Source organism: Staurois parvus, unplaced genomic scaffold, assembly GCF_062004578.1.
Source record: "Staurois parvus isolate SC_StPar_1 unplaced genomic scaffold, SC_StPar_1.0 ptg000668l, whole genome shotgun sequence".
Taxonomy (NCBI): Eukaryota; Metazoa; Chordata; class Amphibia; order Anura; family Ranidae; genus Staurois; species Staurois parvus.
This window is the reverse complement of record NW_028318464.1, coordinates 5058553-5076309: the sequence shown is the minus strand read 5'-3', so window position 1 is coordinate 5076309 and position 17757 is coordinate 5058553. Positions and strand designations below refer to the sequence as shown.

The 17757-nt window shown below is 42.4% G+C and overlaps 1 protein-coding gene across 2 annotated transcripts in view; it reads right to left on the bottom strand.

The window, feature by feature from the left end:
- The window catches only part of DMPK (DM1 protein kinase), an 82039-nt gene extending 69621 nt beyond the window's left edge, over positions 1-12418 (bottom strand). For both annotated transcript variants that reach the window (XM_089651994.1, XM_089651995.1), the window contains exons 1-2: positions 12301-12418; positions 11842-12052 (exon numbers count right to left, since the gene is read on the bottom strand). In XM_089651994.1, the coding sequence (XP_089508120.1) occupies positions 11842-11974 (133 nt within the window). In that variant the 5' untranslated portion in view covers positions 11975-12052; positions 12301-12418. The remainder of the gene's footprint in view (positions 1-11841; positions 12053-12300) is intronic.
- Positions 12419-17757: the final 5339 nt, after the last annotated feature.

Sequence of the window (17757 nt, the reverse complement as noted above, 5' to 3'; positions counted from 1 at the left end):
TGGCAGTAAACCCTTGCCCTGTAGGTGTTTATCCAAGAGACCTGTGGAATGATTTCCAACTGCTACTGGAGTTCAATCACCTCAAGGAGACATGCTGGCCTCTGATAATGTCAATTAGGTTTGGGCCTTGCCGCTATCCCACACAAATTCAGATGTGGTGGTTCGACTTGAGTCATCATCAGTTCCATTTCGGAGACCCATAGAGACTGTGCCACAAACATCTACCCTATTAGTTGACCTGGAAACTGCAGTGAATGGGCTGGGACATTTGCCCATCTTCATTCAGGGCAGCAGATCTGGGATATCTTCCCTGCGAAGGAAGAGGTACCCCCAGTTGTCCTGCTGGAGCAGAACCATACTAAAGGCAGTGCTCTTGCTAAGAGAAGTCTTATTATATTTTCTAGGGTATATGGGACCACAGATACTTTAACAGCTTCAGATACAGCAGATTCAGCTTCTTAGGGGTTGTCAAGGGCGATAAGAGCACCTGATGCATATTTACCTCCTGGGAGAGACTTGCCTCAGGAACTGACCAAATGCACTAGATTACATAATTATTTGATAAATCAGTTCCTATTGGAATTTGGATACAAGCTCCCTCATGTCCTGGAGGTACTGGTTAATAAGATGAGAGCATCAGGACATCTAAAAACAGGAGAACCTCAGAATCTGTCAGCATAAGCGGATTAGGTGTGTAGAAAAACATGCTATATGAGAATTTGAAAGGTGTTTTAGATAGTTCAACTATGGGCCCCATATTTTGAAAGATTGGAAGGCCCTGGTGTGCCCAGATTCTGAGGATGCAGTGCACTCTGTTCAAGACAGAATCTAAGGACTAGGAAGGAGGTGTGTACCTACCCAGTCTGAGATTCTATTTGTAATAAGCACTGGGCTTTCATACTCTAACAATCTGTTCCTTTGCTATAAGTTAGTTATGTCAATGTTATTTTATTGTACCAGTTACATTATTACTCACACTCCTGTAAAAATAGTATATTTGCTTTAATTCTATGGTTACACATTATGTTCTGGTTAAAGACCCCAATGTCAACACATTAAAAAGGCACAGGGACATGCCTTAGATGACAACGGAGTTTCCCCTCTCTAAGTTAGCAACCTCTTTCTGTTGTTCATACTGCTTGGCACATGGTATATAATTAGTGCTGGGTGGAGCTATGATCTGCTGGGTCAGTGGAAAAGCAGAGGGAGTCTTTCGTCTAAGCTCCTGCTCATAGGGCAACATGTGCGTTGTGCACTCCCCTTTGGGGGAAGCGTTTGCACTGCTCTCTAGTGGTGAGGGATGGCATGCTGGACTGTACCCCCTTAGTTAAGAAAGGGACGTGAACAGAAGTTAGGGGAAGGGTTTTTCTATTGAAGTTAAAGCAGAATTAAACCCACTGATTTAAGTGTTTATCAAAAAGGTTACATTCAAGGCAAGCTGCAAATGATAGCTGTCTCAGCTGATCCTACGCTCATGCAAGCTGTCAAGCCATCAAATGGCTGGTGTCAAAACTGTAGATCAAACAGAGGCTAAGATGACAATTGCCTTGGCTGTAAAGTATAGGAGGGTTTGGTTCCGCTTCAGGTTATTTGGAACCTTACAAAGTGTATGGCCACAGGGGTAACTGAGAAGTAACAGCATCTTCTACTAAACTTAAATGTTACATTGCTGAAGGTGCACCAGTAGTGTTTATTTTATTAAAAATGCAGTCTTGACCTGGACAGTTGTTATTCTTTCAGGGGAAGAGTTATCTTGATCACAGTCCTGTGTGTGTTAACAAAGGGGAAGATTCTAGTGAAAAGTATTGGCTTGATACAGGTGTGGCAACTCTGGGGAGCCCCAGCAAAAGATTATAGGGAGACTATACAATGAGGTGCTTTGATTGGAGAATCCGCAGTGACCAATGCCTTGAAGGGAGAGCCTGGTGTTCTATCTTCCCCAAATTCAAAGATAAACAATACATAAAGTATATACAGTATGTGTATATACAGTCATGGCCGAAATTGTTGGCACCCTTGATATTTTTCCTGAAAATCAAGTATTTCACACAAAAAAGGTATTGCATTAACACATGTTTTGCTATACACATGTTTATTCCCTTTGTATGTATTGGAACAAATATAAAACAGAGGCAGAAAAGCAAATATGACATAATGTCACACAAAACCCCAAAAATGGGCTGGACAAAAGTATTGGCACCCTTAACTTAATATTTGGTTGCACACCCTTTGGAAAACATAACTGAAATCAGTCGCTTCCTATAACCATCAATAAGCTTCTGACACCTCTCACCCGGAATTTTGGACCACTCTTCCTTTGCAAACAGCTCCAGGTCTCTCTTATTGGAAGGACACCTTTTCCCAACAGCAATTTTAAGATCTCTCCACAGGTGTTCAATGGGATTTAGATCTGGGCTCATTGCTGGCCACTTCAGAACTCTCCAGCGCTTCTTTGCCATCCATTTCTGAGTGCTTTTTGACGTATGTTTGGGGTCATTGTCCTGCTGGAAGACCCAGGATCTTGGACGCAAACCCAGCTTTCTGACACTGGGCCCTACAGTGCGACCCAAAATCCTTTGGTAATCCTCAGATTTCATGATGCCTTGCACACAGTCAAGGCACCCAGTGCCAGAGGCAGCAAAACAACCCCAAAACATCATTGAACCTCCACCATATTTTACCGTAGGTACTGTGTTTTGTTCTTTGTAGGCCTCATTCCGTTTTCGGTAAACAGTAGAATGATGTGCTTTACCGAAAAGCTCTATCTTGGTCTCATCTGTCCACAAGACGTTTTCCCAGAAGGCTTTTGGCTTACTCAAGTACATTTTGGCAAACTGTAGTCTTGCTTTTTTATGTCTCTGTGTCAGCAGTGGGGTCCTCCTGGGTCTCCTGCCATAGCGTTTCATTTCATTTAAATGTCGACGGATAGTTCGCGCTGACACTGATGCTCCCTGAGCCTGCAGGACAGCTTGAATGTCTTTGGAACATGTTTGGGGCTGCTTATCCACCATCCGGACTATTCTGCGTTGCAATCTTTCATCAATTTTCCTCATCCGTCCACGACCAGGGAGATTAGCTACAGTGCCATGGGTTGCAAACTTCTTGATAATGTTGCGCACTGTGGACAAAGGCAAATCTAGTTCTCTGGAGATGGACTTGTAACCTTGAGATTGTTGATATTTTGCCACAATTTTGGTTCTCAGGTCCTCAGACAGTTCTCGTCTCCTCTTTCTGTTGTCCATGCTTAGTGTGGCACAGACAGACACACAATGCAAAGGTTAAGTGAACGTCTCTCCTTTTTATCTGCTTTCAGGTGTGATTTCTATATTGCCCACACCTGTTACTTGCCCCAGGTGAGTTTACAGGAGCATCACATGCTTGTAACATTCTTATTTATCCGCAGTTGTGAAAGGGTGCCAATACTTTTGTCCAGCCCATTTTTGGAGGTTTGTGTGACATTATGTCGAATTTGCTTTCTTTCCTCCCTTTTTTTGTTTTGTCCCAATACACACAAAGGGAATAAACATGTGTATAGCAAAACATGTGTTAATGCAATACGTTTCGTGAGAAATACATGATTTCCTGGAGAAATATCAAGGGTGCCAACAATTTCGGCCATGACTGTATATATATATATATATATATATACACAGTCATGGCCAAAAATACTGGCACCCATGCATTTCTTTCAAATAATGCACCACTTCAACCAGAAAATTGTTGCAATTGCAAATGTTTAGGCATTCTCAAAACTCCAAAAATGGACTGGACAAAATTATTAGCACCCACAACTTAATATTTATATTAATTTATATTATATTTATATTTATTAATATTTGATAGTACACCCCTTGGAAAAAATTACTAAAATCAATCGCTAACCATCAGTTGAGTTTCTTACACCTCTTACACCTCTCTACTGCAATTTTGGACCAGTCTTTTTTCGCCAACTGCTCCAGGTCTCTCAGATTGTAAAAGTTCCTTTTCCCAACTGCTGTTTTGAGATCTCTCTACAGGTGCTCTATGGAATTGAGATCTGGATTCATTGCTGGCCAGTTCAGTACACTTCAGCGCTTTGTCTTAAACAATTTCTGGGTTCTTTTTAACGTGTGCTTTGGGTCATTGTCCTGGTGTAAGTCCTCTGATGGAGACCCAATTGTCTGACACTGGGCCCTACATTGCACCCCAGAATTCCTGGTAGGCTTCATATTTCATAATGCCATGCACATGTTCAAGACATCCAGTGCCTGAAGCAGCAAGGCATCCCCAAAACATCAGTGAACCTTCACCATGTTTGACTGTAGGGACTGTATTCTTTTCTTTAAAGGCCTCATTTTTTAAAAAACCAGTAGAATGATGGGCTTTACCAAAAATCTGTAATTTTGTTTTGTCTGTCCACAGCACATTCTCCCAAAAAGATTTTGGCTTCCTCAGGTAAGTTTTGGCAAACTCCAATATGGCATTTTTATGTTTCTGTGTCAGCAGTAGCGTCCTCCTGGGTCTCCTACCATAGCGTCCCTTTTCATTCAGATGGCGATGTATTGTGCAAACTGATACAGTTGTACCCATGTGCCTGAAAGTCAGCATGAATTTGTCTGAAGTTGATCAAGGTTCTTTAGCCACCAATCGAACAATCCTTCGTTGCAATCTTTGATCAACTTTTCTCTTTCGTTCAAGGAGATTAGCTACAGTGCCATGGGCTGTAGACTTAAAATTGTCCATGCTTTTCAAAATTTTTGTTCTGAAATCCTCAGACAATTCTTTGCTGCTCTTTCTTTTCTCTATGCTCCATGTGGCACACAAAGACACACAACAGAAAGGTTGAGTGAATTTTTCGCCATTTTAACTGGTTGCTGGTGTGATTCCTATATTATCACCACCTGTTAATTGGTACAGGTGAATTTATTTACAATTTACAGAATCAATCAATTTTGTCCAGTCCATTTTTGGAGTTTTGCATGGAATGTGTCAGATTTGGCTTTTTGTTTCTCCACTTTTTTGCATCATACCAATACAAACAAAAGTAATATATATAATATATATATATAATTTTTGTTTTTTATATATATATGCACATACAAACAAGTGCGCATGTCCCAATGCACATAAATAGTTTCAAATTCAGCAGTTCATAACTCTCAAATAGAAAACAGGAATATAAATAAAGGGAAACAATCAATCAATATGTGCCCAATTATAAATACATCAGTTAATAAATGTACACACAAACATAAAATAAATTAATAGAATAAAAAAATTCATATGTTCATTATTTCCTATCAAAAGAGTTCATAAAATTAATAGAAACGTCCACCAAGTGAATAATGTGCTCTTAGTGACATTCAGGTACATATAGTGTTTACAGTGTTCAGGTGCTGCTCCCTCATGCACAGCTTCTTACCATAAGGGAAGATATCAACACAGGGAGATCAATCTGTGCTTTATAAATAACAGTGCTGAAGATCCAAACAGCCAGCTCTTGGGCAGTATCAGCAAAAGTACTGTATGTCTCTCACGAGCACTTTGCCTCAATCCATGAATACCGCAGCACTCCACAGACCATATCATATAAAACAAAGGAGAAGCCTCATGGTGCAGTATAATCAAACACAATTTATAAAAAGTATTATGCACTCACATGATACATGGAATCAAAAAGTGATATACAACATCGGGACCGGCTGGCGTGCGTGATGACGTCACAGAACAGCTCCACCTGACACATTTCCTCTAAACAGGCATCATCAGGAAAGGAGGCGGTGCCACAAGGGGTTAATTTCTCTATGGACTTATCCCACCTTTTCTCACTATGTTACATTGCTTAATCCACCCTCCCAGCTCCCTAAGCTACACAGCGCTAAACCCCCACCCCGCCAGACATCGCCGTTGCAGAGCCATGGCATTCACCAATATTTCTAGCCTGTTGGACAAAAAATCTCTTCAGCCTTGGTCATGCATTCACATTGTGTTCCTATTCACTTAGATGGGGTTGCACACCAAGGATCTCCAGACTTAGAATATAGTATATACATATAAGGAGGCAACTTCTTTGCAACAGAGCTTAGACAACTGGAGAAAGAGGAGGGTGGGGGTGTGGATTTAGCAATAGGAAATAGGTTCAGGTGTTTTTAAGCATACAAAATAAGGAAAGCAGTAACTTATGCAAATCAAGTTCCACTTGACTTGTACAACGAAAAGAGAGAATTCTATGGCATGTTTTCTATATTCAAGCCTGTCCCATACTAACAGAGCTCTAAACATCCTCCATAAACTATCCTGTACTGCATGAACAGTATACAGAATGTTCTCCATATGCTATCTGGAACCACAAGAACAGAGATCTAATTGTCTTCAATGACCCCATCCTATGCCACATGAAAACAGCATTGAGTGCTTTAGTAGTCCAGTGCTAAGTATGATCAGCAGCATTTCTAACTTTCAACACCTGTCAGGAGTGAGGAGTGAATAAGGATTGACTTTGCACAGAGTGAATAACCAGTGGCAAGATATTCTACCCGTACAGCAGTGATAGGAACACAAACTGTAGAAAGGACCTACAGGGTGGTACAATAAGTCTGAAGATAACTGAGAATGGTGAGATGTCAGACTGATAGTCACCCGTTATGAAATTTCTTAAAAAAATGTAAAGAATGACTTTGAATGTGTGTTTGTGTGGTTTTTTTCTGTAAGAAGCTGTGGTATAAGACAGACATAAAGCAACTGAGGGAGCAGGAGAATCTGGAGCAGCAGTATATGACAGCTTAAACTTCTATCTTTTCATTTTGAAGCTCTTTGGTTGCTTGGGGTTGGTAAAAATGCACAAAGCATTTCAAGATTTCAAAAGTATACAAAGTCCTAGACCATGTTGAAATATACACAATAAAGGCATTCAATCCAAAATATATAAGGGGGAATTTATCTAAACTGGAGCAGACAGACTTTGGAGCAGCTGTGCATATCAAAGAAAGATAGAAGCCTATAGGTTGCCATATAAAGCTGCTCAAGATTCTGTATTCTCCACTTTTTGGTAAATTCCCCTCATTGTCTTGTTATTTCTGTCAATAACATAAGCAACCAGGATTGAACATGAAAAGGAGAAGTAGAATGGGGAGGGTTTAATTTAGCATGACCAAAAGACAGAGAGGGGGAATACGGGTAAGAACAAGGTAATGGTAAGTGGAGACAGTGTAGGAAGGAGTGAAGGTTTGATGACAGAGAAGGGGCTGCCCTGTGTATAGAGTTTAATGGTGGTGGGTTGTGGTAGGTACTCATCGGTGTAAAAAGAGAAACCAGAGGACACATGGGATAAGAAAGGTATGAAGGTACACATTCAAGGGTAAGACTGAGCATGTCTAATGACTCTAGGAAATCAAAAGGGATTTAAATTTACTTATACTGTGACATATAGTCCATTTCAACCATGTCTGTAAATAGGGCTCTATGCGGTCGTTATCACTCGCTACCAAGCTTTGCATATGCGTGCTGTCAGTCAAGATGGAGGTCAAAGAAGACTAGGATGGTGATTACATAGGCTTCACAAATGGTACAACATTAGGCCCTAAGCCTAAAAGGAAAAAAGGTACCTATATGATGTGTATATATTTGCAGTTGTGTATGTAAAAGACGCCATATCTTTATAGAAATGGAGATCTATGACATTTAGGTCATTCCACTGTATAGCCTATTGCTCTGTGTTACATAATTGGCAAATGTTGGATGCAAGTTGACAACTATCAGTTTCTTTCGATGCGAATACTAGACGGGAAGTCAGTTGTGTAACTAAAAAAATTGCTTCCCATTAAACAACTTTAATTTTAAATATTTTCTGTTCAATGTCTTAAAACGTTTATATTTTCATCTAAAAATATAATTTTACACTCTTATACTTGATTCAGCCCGGAATTTGCATTTAGTCACCCTTAATAAGTTTCCATGACAGAACTGCATGATTCACATTGTATTAATACTTTTGGCATACCAGAGCACAACCAATTATTTTACTATATCAGCCATTTCAAGCTGGAAAAGGACTGACTGCCATGTCCCTGAATAGAGTCTCTGATGTTAGAATACATTGGCACCTGATATCACAGCCTTCAGTCCCAATAGGTTAAGAAATGATGGCATACATTTGTATAGATGTTATCAATATATATTTCATATTTCCAACTTGTATTTCAGATTTTCTGGACCTTTAAACTAAGAGGAGGGGAAACACTTGCACTTGGATCAATGATTACAACGTGACAGGGGTTGTGAGGGGGATCAAGGAAAGAGCATTGGGTGTGGGGACAGCGGTATGAGCACTCAGTCCAGGGGGAGCAGAGTAAGACCTCTTCCTTATATGGCCTCTGTCAGTCTGTGCTCTTACAGTCTCCACATATGGTTAATGTAATAGTGTTACCTCCCCGTCTGGGGAATTAACTCATTCCCTCTCCCTATGAAACACAGTCGGCATGGTCACCTCTGCTTCATCATAATCTTGGAATAAGGAGCAGTCACCTAGTTCATAAGGGACTGGCAAATTCTATGTGTGCCTCAGAAATGTTCAGAAGGTCAGAATCTAACCCTATTAAAATAAAAAGGGTCGATTTCGAAAAAAAAAAAATTGGATCAAAGGAAAACCAAGCCCTTGCCAATAGCAACAAAAGTGGTTTCATTTTTAAAGAAATGTTTTTGGTTTTTGTGGGCAACAGGTCCATTTTGATGTGATTTTGATAAATAGGTTCCAAGAAAGTAACACTTTCATGCATTCCCGCAAGACTACTTTTCTCTCTAGTTTTAATGCACCAATACCAATGAGTTTCCCCATACCATTTAATCTGCTTTTAGCTGCAATTTTTTGCAGGCCATGTTAAAATGAAAGGGAATATCTTTCTATTGCAACACAGTCAATTGTATTTCAGAGAAACTGACATACAACATACAATTTGTGGAGACTGTGAAGCACAAGGGCCCTTTTATGCTAGATGTGGGTCAGATGGGTGCTGAGACCCCTCCCACTGTCATGTAGGCCTGACCCTGGCTCACTTCTATCTAGATGGTGATCGATACACAGGACACAAAGTGTTATTACTTGGCCAGTAATTGCATAGAGGGGTCCAAAAATTGTTCACACACAGGGGTCATTTGGTAACTGTCCACAGCTTGTCCTACCTGCACTATAAAAAAAAAATGCCACAGATCCACAATCACAGTTATCACCTTTTTGGAAAGAAAGCACTGCAACTTTATGATTATCCTAATATTATGGGGGTAAAAGGTTATGTAAATGTGATGGCCGGATCTTTAGGGCTGGAAGATTCTCCATGTCAATGGACTTCCACTGTATCTTTGGTTTGTAACTGAGGAAACTGGAGATTGGAGTGCCATGTCAGAGTTTAAGTGTCCACATATAGACTCAGTCTAAGGTTAGATAAAAATGTTATCACAAAGCCACTATGTTTCGGGGGTCAGGGAATACCTCTATCAAGGCTTGAAATGGAACGTAATATATACTGAATTGATGTAACATATGCAGTTTTTTTTTACCAAGCTGTTAAAAAGCAGAGTTGGTCAGCAGCAGGTTGTGGCAGTCAAATTAGCTGCTGATGGACTCTGCTTCTTAAAACTTGGTACAAAAAAAACTATATTTTGCTTCAGTCCAATATATGATAATGTTTATCTCAAGCCCATATGAAGGAGGTTATATCTGACCTCCAAAAACACATTGGCTTTGTGATATAGCTTTTATGTTACCTTGGAAAAAATCTGTATCTGGGTAAACAATTTTGGTGTGGTGCTTCAATCTCAGATTCCCTTGGCACCCTAGTGGGACACTTTCTTCTCCAGAAGATCCACAGGAACTGGTATACCATATTCCATGTTGTATCTGCCATGGAGAGCTTACCTTAGGGTAGATATAATTTCCCAAAAGGTCATTTAGCTAAACAATCCATTCCATGCAGTGTCCCAGCTACAGTGTGGATGTGCCACCATTGTCACGTGTCCCACACATTAGCAAACAATGAATTAAGCCAACTTCCTTGTAGGCTGTCATTGTGTGTCAATACCAAGCTGATCCCAAGGATACTTTCTCTCATCTTGCTGTGTAGCCCTATAAGAAGGGGCAGACTCACATTACTAGCATTAGGTAGAAGGTGGAGGTACAGCCCTGCATTCTTTGGCCTTTGTCATACAACTGGAAGAAACTCCCAAGGAGGCATTTGGCACCAAGTTAAAGCCTAAGACTCCTAAGTTCTTCCTAACTGTGCCATAACTGATAAAGCAGAGCCCGTCTTTCGTATGGCTCCTGGCATGGAATAAACGTCAGGGTAGGTCTTCTACCTTCATTCTGCAATATTTGTCTTGATATGTCTGGTTATCACCATGTTGAGGGATGAATGAGGCCCCCTTGGTTTGTGTTACTTCATGCAGCAGCCAGACATGTAATTCTAATTACAGGGCGTTATGCAGCAGACACAGGCACTCCCTGCCTTATCAACCAACCCAGCCAGTCAGACTAGTGTGTGTAAACATATATATATGCATATAGATTTTCAGAATACATTAACTGAGAACAAGAACAGGAGAGAACATGAGATAGGAAAGTGCAAATATAAAAAGCCATATCTAATTGATACCACAAAAGAGATCAAGACACTTATTTAACAAGTGAAGGTAGACATGTATGGTAACAAACAGCAATAAATCAGACACCTTTTATACAGACCCATATCATGAGCACCATTTTCATAATCAGGTAGGGTAATGACATCCTTGTTAAGCAGTAATGAGAACTTCAACTGCTTGCTTATGGCATGAAGAGATTTTCCAGCATGATGGGAAATACTACACAACTGTCAGCCTGCTCCTTTTACCAAAATAATCCATTTACGTTGTGTGTGTCACAATGAACCGTTAGTCATATCAAAGAGAAAAGTCATGATGGATTGTAAAGAGATGGGAAGATCTTTTATCTTGTATCATTAATGATTGGATACCATTGAGCAAGCAGTGTTAAGCTAGTGACACGTTTCAATACAGTTGGATTGTAAAATACGAGGCACTTCCCCAAAAATTGTTTGTATCCAGATGATATTTGGGTTCAAAGGTAAAAGTAAATTCAAAACATACAATTTTGTTTCTGAGTACTCCAGAGATCTGATCTAAGTGAAGAAACACATTTGTCACAGAATATGTATATACTGTGTATACAGACATCAGGGAGAAACATCTTGTAATGTGTTCAGAAGAAACAATTGACTCTCACAAAAATTGTAACGTGTGGCTATATTTAGTCTTATAGCACCAAATCTCTGAAAGCTGGTCTCTGATTGGTTGTTGTGGTGTAGTCATTGCTCATTGTTAAAAGCATTTCACTTGATGTAGTCTTTTTTTCTCTTTTATTTTATATGTAGAATTACAGAAATAAATGTGACCAAATGACAGGCATAACAGCTGAGGCATGATAGCTTTGGTATACATATGGTACAGTCACAGGATCACACAGACAAAAGGGCATTATTAAATAGTCACCCAAAACAAAGAAGTCTCTTTACTTTGCATTGCGGTTTCTAAACGTCATTATACACAGTTATGGAATATGATGTAACTTCATCAATATAATAAATATTAGTTTTTTGTAGGAAACCCAACCTTTGTCAGCTTAAGAACCACAATGAAATTTAAGAAATGTACAAAAAAATGTAATGGAATTAGCTCCTTCTAGGCAAACTCTGCTTGACGGAAATGCATATTGCAGTCAGTGGTCAGATAGACATGCTGAAGAGTCGCAGAGGGGCTACTAAAACCACATGTGGTACCCAAGCCACTGGTTTCATGCAAAAGACAGACACTCACCCCAGTGCAGAAAATCCGCAATGTACGTCTCCTGGGCCAGTGGAGAGGTAGCCAATTCATGGCATACACAGATGACCAGGTCCAGTAGAGCATCCAGATTTAGGAGTGCTGGCATCAGCATTGTATGCTCCATCCTTGGTTACCGAGATTCAGTGGGAAAGCCACCCATCCATGTCACATTTGCCGAGGGATCATTGCACGCCCATGAAGTCTGTATGTTACAAATCATACTCAGTCCATGGGTATCAAATTATACTTTTGCTAAAAGTAATTACTAATCACTGTGCATTAGTTTCTGCCTATTGATAACTACAACTAGATATTAAGTGTCTGAACTGTAAATACCATTTTTAAATACACGCCAGTGTTAATGAATGCTCATGGAACCTGTCACAATATTCTAACTAGCTCTGATGAAGAATTTAAAGTATGACAAGGGACTGGCAACAGATACTTCACCTCTTTTCTCTTTATCGTCGCTTTATGTGACTAAGAGGTCCTCTCTCCCACTTTGTCCCTTAACTAGGCAATCCTCATTGTCAGCTTCTCTTTCCCTATCCTCTAAATTCTGTTTTCTGTTCCACCCTTTTTCTCCCTCCTTCCTGTCACTATCCACCCCCCCTTCTGCACCTCCCTTGTCTCTTTAACTCCTACAAGCTTGAACTACTCACTTCGTTCCACTAAGCCACCTCATTCACTTTGCTGCTTGTTTCTGTTATGTCCAATCAGGTTTTTCCAGTGATATACATCCCTGTCAACTCCTATTTATTTCTGCAGGCTTCTCGTTTTCCTCCCTGCCCTTCTCATTCTCTTCTTCCTCTTTTCTAATCACTTGTCCTTGTGGTAAAGGCTGCAGATTTTCACCCCTTGTAAAGTTCTGCTGTGCAGTCTCTCTTAGTCTTGATATTTTTACGCTTAATCTCCTACTTACAGCTTTGGGTTTCAGTATTTACTTCATTATTCCTACAACGTTGTTTTTATACCCTCGGTTTCCTTTAGTTCTTCCAATAATCACAAGGCCTTTAATTGAAACTGTAGAACTTTATTATAAAACACTTACATCTAAAACTCCCTCAATGTGTGTGACAGGCAGGGACAGTGGAACCAGGGGTATCGGAGGAGCGGAGCCCATGATCTGTGCATGGCCCGCGGAGAGACGCGCTATGGTGGGCTCCACGGCGTCTCTCCACAAATTCCCGCCGATAGTAGGGAGAGGTATCAGGTTCCGTGAATGGAAAGGGGGAGCAGGCCGCAACGCGTTTCAGAAACTACGCCTCCTTTGTCAAGGTTGTTTTAAAGTGTTTTATAAAAAAGTTCTACTGCTTTTATCCACGCTGACCTGGCGCCCTGCCTGTTGTTCCTTTGCATGCTTCTGTGGGATCCCCCCATCCTTGGCAAGGAGCTGCCAGTCTGTTTGTGTAGTTCTTAAACTTCCACGGTCCATCCCCCTCCCATTCTGCACATCTACTGGATGGACCAGGGGCGGACTGACCATTTGGGCACTTGGGCACTGCCCAAGGCCTCAGGGTCACTAGGGGGCCCCATGAGATGCCCCAAGTACCCTTCATAGGGTTTTTTGGGTGTGGTTTGAGTGTGGGTGAGGACACAGGGGCCCCATGGTCCCCTATTGCCAGGGGGCCCCATGAGTTGTCAGTCCGCGCCTGGGATGGACCCACTGACCGTTGCATCCCGACCACACCAGAGTTCGCCCAGAATCCTGTGCTCCATCCATTTTCCCTGTGGACTGGTTATATTTTTATTTTCCACTCATTTTTCCCATCCTCTGTGCGAGCGCTGAAGGGTTGTTCATTGTTACTGATAATCATATATATGCTTTAATTGAAACTTACTGTTTCCTTTCTTCTTTGTAACTTCCCTATCATTCAGTGCTACCTTCCCTATAGCTTCACTATTCTGTCCTCCATTGCTTCTCTAACACCCCTTTATAACCAAATGCCAATCTCTCAGCCCTACCTACTGTATGCACCATTTAGTCTCTCTTTTCTGCCTTCATACGCTATCCTCTCTACATCACTCTTTCAGTAGCCCATACATCCACATTCAATCCCAGGTACTCTATCCTAATTTAATGCCTCTTTATATCCCACCCTCATAGCTCCATCTCAACCTATTCTGCTGTTAGGGCTTCTGAATCTCTTTCCTTTTTCCCTCTGATATTGTTTTTAAATTCTATCATCTCTTTTTCTTAACCACGCAACTTCACATTAACCGCTTTAATCTGATTTTATTCTCCACCCACAATACAATGTACCCATGCCCCTTAAAGACCAACTCTCAAGGTGTCCTGTGTTTACAACCTTCAAGCCACCCTGCCTTTATATCTCTTCAGCCTCTTTATCCTGCCTTTACACTACTAAGCCCCCTTACCATGAACTAAATCCCTCTAAAACCCCTTCTTCTGATTTATACCCCCTATATCTTCCCCATTATGCCTATACACACCTTGGCTTTTCCATTCTCCTTTCACTTTGTGCAGCATTTCCATCCTTTTGCTCAGCCTTTTTCAACTAGGATTCCCAGGCACCCTGGGGTGCCTTCAGGTTTCTTCAGGAGCTGACTGAGGTAGAGTAACTGAGGGAAAAGAGAAACGTTTAAATACTAGTCAGTTCCAGTGTGCAAAGGTATATTTGCTTTGGAAGAATAAATCACCTCTAACGTTGGGTGTCCTACATGTGTCAATGTTAATGTAAAGTTTTTAGGGGTGCTTTGAGATTGTGCAGAATTTTAAAGGGTGCCTTGACTGAAAAAAAGGTTGAGAAATACTGCTTTAGCTAAACTATGCTGCCTTTTAACTTTACACCTTTATATACTTTATACACTTTGAAACTTTTCTTCACACTCTTCTGTTCTGCCTCCAGTCACCCCATCACATTCCTCTAGTCTATGTTCACAGTCAACCCACCACACTCCTCTATTTTGCCTCCACATCTAACACTTAATTTTTCTGCCTCCACAGCACTCCTCCATTCTGCCTTCACAGTCACCCCATCACATTACAGTATTCTTCCTCCACAGTCACTCCACCACACTCCTATATTCTGTCTCCACAGACACCTCCCCGAACCCCTCTATTTTACCTCCGCAGTCACCCTACCACAATCCTCCTGCCTCCAAAGTCACCTCACCACTTTCCTCTATTCTGCCTCCACATTCATTCTGTTGCATCCCTCTATTTTGCCTCCATAGTCACTCCACCGCACCCCTCTACAGTAACCCTGCTGCACCTGTCTATTCTTTCTCTATATTTGCCCTGTCACACCCTTCTATTCCTCCTCTACAGTCACCCCACTGCACCCCTCTATACTTCCTCTACTGTAACCCCACTGCAGCTGTCTTTTTTATCTATATTCTGCCCCTACAGTCACCCCACAACACCCCTCTATTCTTTCTCTATAGTCACCCCACCGCAGCCCTCTATTTTTTCTCTATAGTCACCCCACCACACCCCTCTATTCTTCCTCTACAGTCACCCCACCGCACCTCTCTATTCTGTCCCTACAGTCACCCCACCTCACCTTCTATCCTTCCTCTACAGTAACCCTGCTGCACCTGTCTATTCTTTCTCTAAAGTCACCCCGCCACACCCTTCTATTCCTCCTCTACAGTCTCCCCACCGCACGCCTCTATTCTTCCTCTACAGTCACCCCACCGCACTCCTCTATTCTTTCTCTACAGTCACCCCACCACACTCCTCTATTCTTCCTTTACAGTAACCCTGCTGCACCTGTCTATTCTTTCTCTATATTTGCCCTGCCACACCCTTCTATTCCTCTTCTATAGTCACCCCACTGCACCCCTCTATCCTTCCTCTAAAGTAACCCCACTGCACCTGTCTATTTTTTCTCTATAGTTGCCCACATCCTTTTATTGCTCCTCTACAGTCACCCCACCGCACCCCTCTAATCTGCCCCTACAGTCACCCCATAATACCCCTCTATTCTTTCTCTATAGTCACCCCACCGCAGCCCTCTATTCTTCCTCTACAGTCATCCCACCGCACCCCTCTATTCTTCCTCTACAGTCACCCCACCGCACCCCTCTATTCTGCCTCTACAGTCACCCCACCGCACTCCTCTATTCTTCCTCTACAGTCACCCCACCGCACCCCTCTATTCTGCCTCTATAGTCATCCCACCGCACTCCTCTATTCTTCCTTTACAGTCACCCCATTGCACTCTCTGTTCTTCCTCTATAGTCATCCCACCGCACCCCTCTATTCTGCCTCTACAGTAACTCTGCTGCACCTGTCTATGCTTTCTCTATTTTTGCCCTGCCACATCCTTCTATTCCTCTTCTATAGTCACCCCACCGCACCCCTCTATCCTTCCTCTACAGTAACCCCACTGCACCTGTCTATTGCTTCTCTATACTTGCCCTGCCACATCCATTTATTCCTCCTCTACAGTCACCCCACTGCACCCCTCTATTCTGCCACTACAGTCACCCCACAACACCTCTCTATTCTTTCTCTATAGTCACCCCACAGCAGCCCTCTATTCTTCCTCTACAGTTACCCCACTGCACCCTCTATTCTGCTCCTACAGTCACCCCACAACACCCCTCTATTCTTCCTCTACAGTCACCCCACTGCACCCCTCTATTCTTTCTCTATAGTCATCCCACTGCACCCTGCTATTCTTTCTCTATAGTCACCACACCTCACCCCTCTATTCTGCCTCTACAGTCACCCCACCGCACCCCTCTATTCTTCCTCTACAGTCACCCCACCGCACCCCTCTATTCTGCCTCTACAGTAACCCCACCGCACCCCTCTATTCTGCCTCTACAGTCATCGCACCGCACCCCTCTATTCTGCTTCTACAGTCACACCACAGCACAACTCTATTCTTCCTCTACAGTCACCCTACCGCACCCCTCTATTCTGCTTCTACAGTCACTCCACCACACCCCTCTGTTCTGCCTCAACAGTCACCCCGCAGCACCTGTCTATTCTTTCTCTATAGTCACCCTGCCACACCCTTCTATTCCTCCTCTACAATCACCCCACTGCACCCCTCTATACTTCCTCTACAGTCACCCCACCGCACCCCTCTATACTTCCTCTACAGTCACCCCACCGCACCCCTCTATTCTGCTTCTACAGTCACCCCACAGAACCACTCTATTCTTCCTCTACAATCACCCCACCGCAGCCCTCTATTCTGCCTCTACAGTCACTCCACCGCACCCCTCTGTTCTGCCTCTACAGTCACCCCGCAGCACCTGTCTATTCTTTCTCATTAGTCACCCCGTCACACCTTCTATTCCTCCTCTACAGTCACCCCACCGCAGCCTTCTATTCTCCCTCTACAGCCACCCTTTTATTCTGCCTCTACAGTCACCCCACTTCATCCCTCTATTCTGCCTCTACAGTCACCCCACCGCACCCCTCTTTTCTGCCTCTACAGTCACCCCACCGCACCCCTCTATTCTTTCTCTACAGTCACCCCACTGCACCCCTCTATTCTGCCTCTACAATAACCCCGCTGCACCTGTCTTTTCTTTCTCTATAGTCGCCCTGCCACACCCTTCTATTCCTCTTCTACAGTCACCCCACTGCACCCCTCTATTCTTCCTCTACAGTCACCCCACCGCACTCCTCTACTCTTCCTTCACAGACACCTTGATATCAGCTCTCCCCTGCTTAACATACCCATTTTCCTTTTTGGTCTCAATTCCATAATCCTATTATTTCCTTTCTCTGTCATTTTGTAAATATAATCCTTCCCATGACTATTCCCATCTAACTTCTCTTCATCTATATCTGCCTTCTTCCTTCCTTTCAGTATCATCCCTGCATGCCCCATTTTATCTTTCCCTTTCCCTACCCCCCCGACTTCTTGAACATTGTTCTTCCTGAACCATAAATGACAAAGTCAGATCACAGTTTATAAA